Raw genomic sequence first — 10,119 nt, 5'->3', positions numbered from 1 at the left:
TTATTTGCTCTCCCAAATCAACACAGCCCTAATATGAGATATATAGTTAACTAAAGTAATGAGTGACCATTTTAGAAAATCATGGGACATATAGGCTGTGGTTGCTGCTATTTTATGTCAATCATATTGCTGCTTGTAGCCTATAACTGATGCTTCATGGTCCATCATATTGCTGCTTGTAGCCTATAACTGATGCTTCATGGTCCATCATATTGCTGCTTGTAGCCTATAACTGATGCTTCATGGTCCATCATATGCTGCTTGTAGCCTATAACTGATGCTTCATGGTCCATCATATTGCTGCTTGTAGCCTATAACTGATGCTTCATGGTCCATCATATTGCTGCTTGTAGCCTATAACTGATGCTTCATGGTCCATCATATTGCTGCTTGTAGCCTATAACTGATGCTTCATGGTCCATCATATTGCTGCTTGTAGACTATAACTGATACTTCATGGTCCATCATACTTGTAGACTATAACTGATGCTTCATGGTCCATCATATTGCTGCTGTAGCCTATAACTGATGCTTCATGGTCCATCATATTGCTGCTTGTAGACTATAAATGCTCATGGTCCATCATATTGCTGCTTGTAGACTATAACTGATCTTCATGGTCCATCATGGTCTATAACTGATACTTCATGGTCCATCATATTGCTGCTTGTAGACTATAACTGATGCTTCATGGTCCACAGTAGACTATAACTGATGCTTCATGGTCCATCTATTGCTGCTTGTAGACTATAACTGATGCTTCATGGTCCATCATTGCTGCTTGTAGCCTATAACTGATGCTTCATGGTCCATCATATTGCTGCTTGTAGACTATAACTGATGCTTCATGGTCCATCAATTTGCTGCTAGTATAACTGATTTATCTCCCTCATAACAACTATAAACATCAGCTATTGAGCTGCTTGTAACCTATAACTGATGCTTCATGTCCATCATAGTGCTATTGGCCTAAACTGAGCTTCACCCATATTTCACTATAACTGATCCCCATACTGTTTTTGTAGACTTACTTTTCTGCTCTTTTGCACACCTATAACTCTACCTGTACATGACCATCTGATGCTTCATGGTCCATCATTGCTGCCAGTGTTAATCTGCATGGTCCATCAATTGTAGACTATTCGATCTTCATGCCATTTGCACTGATCATTGTCCACATGCTGCTAGACTATAACTGACTCATGGTCCCATTTGTTTTAGACTATAACTGATGCTTCATGGTCCACTTGCTTAGATTTGATTTCATTCCATCATATTGCTGTGTAGACTATAACTGATGCTTCATGGTCCATCATATTGCTGCTTGTAGACTATTATCTTGGCCATCCATCATATTGCTGCTTGTAGCCTATAACTGATGCTTCATGTCTCTTGTAGACTATAGCCTATAACTGATGCTTCATGGTCCATCATATTGCTGCTTGTAATGATGCTTCATGGTCCATCATGGCTGCTGTAGCCTATAACTGATGCTTCATGGTCCATCATATTGCTGCTTGTAGCCTATAACTGATACTTCATGGTCCATCATATTGCTGCTTGTAGCCTATGACTGATGCTTCATGGTCCATCATATTGCTGCTTGTAGACTATAACTGATGCTTCATGGTCCATCATATTGCTGCTTGTAGACTATAACTGATGCTTCGTGGTCCATCATATTGCTGCTTGTAGACTATAACCTATAACTGATGCTTCATGGTCCATCATATTGCTGCTTGTAGACTATAACTGATGCTTCATGGTCCATCATATTGCTGCTTGTAGGTCCATCATATTGCTGACCTATAACTTGCTTCATGGTCCATCATATTGCTGCTTGTAGCCTATAACTGATGCTTCATGGTCCATCATATTGCTGCTTGTAGACTATAACCTATAACTGATGCTTCATGGTCCATCATATTGCTGCTTGTAGACCTATAACTGATGCTTCATGGTCCATCATATTGCTGCTTGTAGCCTATAACTGATGCTTCATGGTCCATCATATTGCTGCTTGTAGACTATAACTGATGCAATGGTCCAAGTTATTGCATTGTACCTATAACTGATGCTTCATGGTCCATCTGAGAAATAAAGTAGACTATAACTGATGCTTCATGGTCCATCATATTGCTGCTGTAGACTATAACTGATGCTTCATGGTCTTATGCTGCCATCTATTGGAAATATTTAGCAATTAAAAGTTATTAATTCACTTACAGACATTGGTGAGGCAGCTGAGAAATATAGTGTATTTTTCTTGTTAATTCCTTAGATCAGTATCAAACCTGTTCAAACCACATTTGAAAAATATAACTAATGTGTCTTGTTGATCTGTTCTGCCTTGCAATATAATATATAATAAAATAACAAAACAATAAAAGCAAAATGCTTAGAAAAGTTTTGATTTAAATGCTATTTAGTACTATAATGGTATTTACTAACATAATATTATTACCAAAATAGTTTCTAAAAGTGTTCTAGGCTACCCTACCCTAAAATTAGGGTTAAGGCTAAAATAGGTAATACGTAGCTAATCAATGAGCTAGACCTGTCCATTTGGTTTGCAACTCAGTCAACCTGTACAGTATTGCACTCAATTCACTCAATTACCCAGCAGCCATTTAGAAACAACAAATCGTAAAAAATAAATGAACCTTATTTTAAAAAATGTATTCTGGCTGTTTTTAAAATCGGCCACATCTTGAAAAAGGACAGGAGTTCATAAAGCTGTAATAATAGTCATTTAATAAAGATATACCCATCTAAAATATATTAACTGATAATAATAGTAATAATAATTTAATAAAGATATACCCATCTAAAATCTATTAACTGATAATAATAGTAATAATAATTTAATAAAGATATACCCATCTAAAATCTATTAACTGATAATAATAGTAATAATAATTTAATACAGATATACCCATCTAAAATCTATTAACTGATAATAATAGTAATAATAATTTAATACAGATATACCTATCTAAAATCTATTAACTGATAATAATGGTAATTTAATAAAGATATACCCATCTAAAATCTATTAACTGATAATAATAAAATCTATTAGTTAAAAATCTGAGAACAATAATTTTGAAGGTACCCATTTCTGATGAAAAAACAAATGTGATGCATTTTGGAAATAAACTCTTAATAATTATTTCAAAAATTGTCATCTCACCTCTTAGCTTTGGTGTCATGTTCCCCAGAGAGACACATTTTAGAGGCAGGGCCCCCCTCCTCTCTCTCCCCAGAGAGACTCATTTTAGAGCACTGACCCCTAAACAGAGATCCATCATGTTGGTTGTGGTTAACACAGTGACAACTAAACAGAGATCCAACATGTTGGTTGTGGTTAACACAGTGACAACTAAACAGAGATCCAACATGTTGGTTGTGGTTAACACAGTGACAACTAAACAGAGATCCAACATGTTGGTTGTGGTTAACACAGTGACAACTAAACAGAGATCCAACATGTTGGTTGTGGTTAACACAGTGACAACTAAACAGAGATCCAACATGTTGGTTGTGGTTAACACAGTGACAACTAAACAGAGATCCAACATGTTGGTTGTGGTTAACACAGTGACAACTAAACAGAGATCCAACATGTTGGTTGTGGTTAACACAGTGACAACTAAACAGAGATCCATCATGTTGGTTGTGGTTAACACAGTAATTCTTGAATGTCAATTGTTCTCATTTATTCATTAACTCTTTGAGAAATAAAACATTTACTAACAGACATAGAAACAGTCAGATGAACAAGTAGTGACATTTAATCTCCATGGTAACTGTCTGTAATAATAATAAGTCACTGTTTGTTAAGGTAGTTCTAGACAGTACAGCAACAATAATAACAATAATAATAATAATAAGTCACTGTTTGTTAAGGTAGTTATAGACAGTACAGCAACAATAATAATAATAATAATAATAAGTCACTGTTTGTTAAGGTAGTTCTAGACAGTACAGCAACAATAATAATAATAATAATAATAATAATAATAATAATAATAATAATAATAAGTCACTGTTTGTTAAGGTAGTTATAGACAGTACAGCAACAATAATAATAATAATAATAAGTCACTGTTTGTTAAGGTAGTTATAGACAGTACAGCAACAACAATAATAATAATAATAATAATAATAAGTCACTGTTTGTTAAGGTAGTTATAGACAGTACAGCAACAATAATAATAATAATAATAATAATAAGTCACTGTTTGTTAAGGTAGTTATAGACAGTACAGCAACAATAATAATAATAATAATAATAATAATAAGTCACTGTTTGTTAAGGTAGTTATAGACAGTACAGCAACAACAATAATAATAATAATACCTCGTTTCATGTGTCTCTCCTCAGGCCGGTGGTAGCTGGTCCCCTACAGGACGGTGAGGTACTGGAGGTCCCTCCTCCCCCTCTGGACATCGAGGGGTCCCCGGCGTATACGATACGGGCCATTCTGGACTCGAGACGCCGGGTGAGGGGCCTGCAGTACCTCGTGGACTGGGAGGGGTACGGTCCGGAGGAGAGGTGCTGGGTACCCACCAGGGACATTTTGGATCCGTCAATGTTGAGGGATTTCCATCGCCTCCATCCGGATCGCCCTGCGCCTCGTCCTCCGGGTCGACCTCGAGGCCGGTGTCGGCGCGCTGCGGGAGCCACGTGTCAAGGGGGGGATACTGTCACGACTCCGACCGAGGGACACTCCCCTTCCCGTTCGGGTGGCGCTCGGCGGTCGTCGTCGCCGGCCTACTAGCTGCTACTGATTATTTCCTCCCCCTCCTTATGTGTTGATTGAGTGCACCTGTTTTGAATTAGGTAGTAGGCTTTATTAGTCAGCCGGCCCGCAGAGTTCCTTGTGCAGGATTAATTATTGTGACCATCTGTTTTAGTGTGCTTGTGTGCACGTCTATGGGTTTTGTGTTTTTCCCATTTTGTGGGTTTTTCCCTGGACCGTTTAAGTCCCCCTGTTTGGGGGCATTTGTTTGTTCATTACGCCCTGTGTGTTCGTGAGGGTTGGCTTATGTTCGCCGTTTGTCGGTGCATTAAAATAGCACTCACCTGAACTCTCTGCTTCCTGCGCTTGACTCCTCACCCATTACACTCAGATCGTTACACATACATTGGCCACATCCCATGCTAACTTTGCCACCACTGCTGAAAAAGTTCAACACTGACATTTAGCCCCAGGACAGAAAAATAATAGTCTATCTAGAACTCTAGAGAAATTCTAGGAAAATGCTGACACAGAAGTTTTTCGTTTTGAGTAGGCTGCATTTATTTCTTTTTATGACTTGATGTGGAAGACAAGCCACAACATCATTAACATAATGCGACTTTCTTGGCATCTTCTCTCTCTACTGAGTAACTCATATCACTTCAAAGTGTTAACCTCCAACACACAGTGAACAGCAAACCTGCTTTAAAAAAACAGATTAAGCGATACCTCATGGCACGATGCCTCTCCCCTAAGTGGAAGTACTGATAATATGTAGGTTGTGTCTGACGTTTGAAATATATGTAATTCTGTCCCTGAGCTGTGCTCATCTATTAATGTTCTGTGTTATTACACGTTTCATGTTTCGTGTGGACCCCAGGAAGAGTAGCTGCTGCCTATCACAACATGCTAATGGGGATCCTAACCAAACACCAAATACCTTTCCGATCCGAACCTCTCAGTTTCTTTTATGAGACAGCTGTAACATTTAAGATGGCTGTTTTGAAATCAGCCAAAATGAGGAGAATGATGTTAAATGAACAGACTATATCATATGGTAATTTCTCACAATGTTTGGTACTTTCCGAATGTAGCGTATGTCAACAATCCTTCCGCCAAAGGACTATTCTATGGATTACATTTTGTGAAAATACCTCAAATCATGGTCAATTTTTGTGTGTCTGGTTTTAGGAGGAATCACTCTATGGCAGGGCTTGAAATTCTGCAAAATTCTATGCATCGCCAGCTTTCTAAACTAACATTCTGTGTACTGAACCTTAAAAAGACTAACTCTCCAGTCAGGCAACTACTGACTCTCTAAAAGCCTTATTTAGGGTCGTTTCACTTCTTTTACAACAGGGTGCCAATGTGCGCCTTCTAGTTTGTTTAGCTGCTCTGAAATATTTAGGAAATCTGTCTTTTGGCTCACAAACACGCCTGACTTGTTATGATTCTGTGAACACCGGCTGGGACTGGGAGAAGAACTTGCGAGAACGGGCTGATAAAACCTGTTGCACTTGTTAACTCTATAGGGACTCAGTAGGGACGACGGTTTGTAGGCACTCTGTAGGGAGCATGGGTTGTTGGTTCTAGTCAGGGACCACGGTTTGTAGGCACTCTGTAGGGAGCATGGGTTGTTGGTTCTAGTCAGGGACCACGGTTTGTAGGCACTCTGTAGGGAGCATGGGTTGTTGGTTCTAGTCAGGGACCACGGTTTGTAGGCACTCTGTAGGGAGCATGGGTTGTTGGTTCTAGTCAGGGACCACGGTTTGTAGGCACTCTGTAGGGAGCATGGGGTTGTTGGTTCTAGTCAGGGACCACGGTTTGTAGGCACTCTGTAGGGAGCATGGGGTTGTTGGTTCTAGTCAGGGACCACGGTTTGTAGGCACTCTGTAGGGAGCATGGGGTTGTTGGTTCTAGTCAGGGACCACGGTTTGTAGGCACTCTGTAGGGAGCATGGGTTGGAAAGCTGTGATTGTTATCTGCTACAGTGGTGTTGGGGGACAGGATAATAAGACTTGATGATGATGGATGAACAATGGATCTAAATGTTATGAAGGCTTAAAGAGGCTTCCACCTTCTTCCACCTGCCTCTCCTGGGATATACTGTATGGAGTCATTCCACCATTCTCTTCTGTTCTAACTGGCTTGATGTGAGTAAACAAACCAGTGTTGTACAAATATAATAGACTTGAATTCTGCACATTAGGACACACTTTTTGGGTGATAATGTTTTTGAACATTGAATCTTGAATCTTTTATCCAAGCACTGTGATTAGCATGTCTGCGTTATTGCTGTTGTTGTTTTTGTCCTCTTAGTTTGAGTGCCACTTATTGTAAATCACTCTAAATAATAACATCTGCTAGCTAGCCTACATTACTAAAATGAAACATAAATGTTTTGATCTCCGTAAAGATTTTTTCCCACGACATTGCCACCACAAAAGACTACATTGGCCTTGTCAGCTGAGGGATGACATACAGTTCACTGGGTGCTTGTCCTATCGCCTCCTGGTTTACTCTGCCTCTCAAAGCTTCTGTTTACTTAGTTTATTCATGCTTACTGAGGAAGCAAACTAAATTGGTGTCAGAAGTCGTACATGTTGTAGGGCAGGGCTATTTAACTCTTACCCTACGAGGTCCGGAGCTAAATTATTTTTTACCTGATAATTAATTGCACCTACCTGGTGTCCAAGGTCTAAACCTGATTAGAGGGGGACCCTTTTTTTTAAAAAACAGTGGAACTGGCTTCGAGGTCCAGAGTTGAGTTTGAGGGTTGTAGGGAAAGACCCACAAACCAAAAAACACCTTCAATGTGCCATGCAACTAAACTCATTTGTCTACTTTAGAATCATTACAATTGTACTGTGGTTAAAATACAATCTATAATGGTTGAAGAACACAGACAAATTAAATAGTTTAGAGTAGCAGACATAACAGCTCCACTTGTGTCTAGTTAACAATAACCCTGTACATTCAATACATTAGAACAAGGCCATGGGAAAGACCTTCGCTGTTTTCTCTACAGCAAACCTGCTTCATACATCAATTAAAACAGATGATTTGTTGATTATACGTTTGGTAACAGAATGATGGTTTGTGCTGTTTGTGCCGTCATTCTGTTGCCAAATTTTGGATCTGCACTGTTTCTTGTACAATTTTCTGTTGTTAAAGGCAGGCCATGTCTTGTGCATGAGTTGTATGGTTTTTTTTTTGTACATACATTTTAAAGTGGAATTGGATTTGTCCTTTACGTATGTAAATTATGTATACTGTGCAAAATGATGTTCTCCAACTTGTACACTGAGGTTACAAAACAATAGGAACGCCTGCTCTTTCCAAGCCATAGACTGACCAGGTGAAAGCTATGATCCCTTATTGATGTCACTTGTTAAATCCACTTCAATCAGTGTCGATGAAGGAGGAGACAGGTTAAAGAAGGATTTTTAAGCCTTGAGACAATTGAGACATGGATTGTGTATGGGTGCCATTCAGAAAAAGACGAAAGATTTAAGTGCCTTTAAAGGTATGGAAGTAGGGGGCGCCAGGCAGACCACTTTGAGTGTCTCAAGAACTGCAACGCTGCTGGATTTTTTTCATGCTCGACAGTTTCCAGTGCATATCATGAATGGTCCACCAACCAAAGGTCATCCAGCCAACTTGACAACTGTGGGAAGCAATGCAGTTAGTCAACATGGGCCAGCATCCCTGTGGAAAGCTTTCCACACCTTTTAGAGTGTCTATGCCCCCAACGAATTGAGGCTGTTCTGAGGGGAAAGGAAGTGCAACTCAATATTATGAAGGTGTTACTAATGTGTTGTACACTCAGTGTATGTTGCAATTCTAAGTCTGGTACCGTGGAAGCCATTACGAAACAACTCTCCTCCATTCCCGGGCATCATCAATGGAGTGAATATTCTGGTGCGTTGGCTACGGCTGCGTTTCGCATGGAAGGCGTACTGTAGTTCGCGCTGTAGTGGTCTATTGGTCCATTCCTGTGTTACTTGGCACATCAAACTGGACCTACCTTACTATGAAAGTATATCATCGATATATACGAGAATAATACACTGTGAGTTAACTATTTTTCACAAGTGTCCTACATAGTCTCAGACAAGTAATAACCAGGAAGAGTTATTCTCTCCTGGATTCTTTCCCACGCAGGCTGTCTGGAGTTTCTACATCGTTGAGAGTTTGTATGGAGCTCACCGCAGTGAAATACCTAAACGTTCGTTGATAATTTAAAGAAAAGCAATTCGGATACCAAAAAATGTTCCGTAAAATATGCTAACATAAGCACATCAAAGTTCGTTGTCTTACCTTTCTTTTCCGGTAAAGCACACGAGACCAAGGAGACTAAAGAGGTGAAAACGATCCAGATTTGAAACTGTGTAGCCATGGTATTTTTTAAACTCGTCTTCATTCTTCCTCTCCGAATGAAAACTGTGTCAGTCCATACTAATTAGGTCTACAATTCAACTAACTTTACAGTGAAACTGTGAGCTGGCGTCTACTGAAGGACTTTTCCTTTGCTTGTAAGTTTGACAGCTCCTCCTCTCCAGGCTGTGTATCTCCACAATACGAGGCGCTCGAAGGAAAGCAAGAGAAATGGAAGGGATTTCCGACGTCATCCGTAGGGAGGACTATTGGTGTATAATTCTCATGTATTCTCTCAGGTAAACGGGTCACCAGGTTTGACGTTCCAATGGGTCTCTCTCAACATTTTCTGTATGACGCTACACATTCTCATGATGTTATTTACAATTAAGGACAGAAAAATACAGAAGAAGATATTTTTGTTGTTGTTGTTGCGAAATGTAACATTTTGAGCCCTGAATTCTGATTGGCTGACAGCCGTGTTATGTCAGATCGTATACCACGGTTATGACAAAACATGTATTTCCACTGCTCTAATTACATTGATAACCAGTTTATAATAGCAATAAGACACCTCAGGGGGTTGTGGTATATGGCTAATATACCATGGCTAAGGGCTGTGTCCAGGCACTCGGCATTGCTTTGTGCATAAGAACAGAACCTTGGCAGTGGTATATTGGCCATATATCCCCCCCAGGCTTTATTAGTTAAACATTCCATGTTGTTCGACTCAAACAAGAATTATCGATCGAGTCCAGCACAGAGAATTATCGATCGAGTCCAGCACAGAGAATTATCGATCGAGTCCAACACAGAGAATTATCGATCGACTCCAACACAGAGAATTATCGATCGAGTCCAACACAGAGAATTATCGATCGAATTCTCTTAGTCCAACACAGAGAATTATCGATCGAGTCCAACACAGAGAATTATCGATCGAGTCCAACACAGAGAATTATCGATCGAGTCCAACAAAATGGAATACAACGTTGTG

The 10,119-nt window shown here is 39.7% G+C and overlaps 1 protein-coding gene across 1 annotated transcript in view; it reads right to left on the bottom strand.

The window, feature by feature from the left end:
* The window catches only part of LOC112226767 (epidermal growth factor receptor), a 56,281-nt gene extending 46,946 nt beyond the window's left edge, over positions 1-9,335 (bottom strand). The window contains exon 1 of the mRNA XM_024391304.2: positions 9,066-9,335. Coding sequence (XP_024247072.1) covers positions 9,066-9,168 — 103 coding nt within the window. The 5' untranslated portion in view covers positions 9,169-9,335. The remainder of the gene's footprint in view (positions 1-9,065) is intronic.
* Between the last annotated feature and the right edge of the window lie 784 nt (positions 9,336-10,119).

The sequence above is a fragment of the Oncorhynchus tshawytscha genome, linkage group LG28 (assembly GCF_018296145.1).
Source record: "Oncorhynchus tshawytscha isolate Ot180627B linkage group LG28, Otsh_v2.0, whole genome shotgun sequence".
NCBI classification, from domain to species: domain Eukaryota; kingdom Metazoa; phylum Chordata; class Actinopteri; order Salmoniformes; family Salmonidae; genus Oncorhynchus; species Oncorhynchus tshawytscha.
This window is presented reverse-complemented; position numbering and strand designations above follow the sequence as displayed.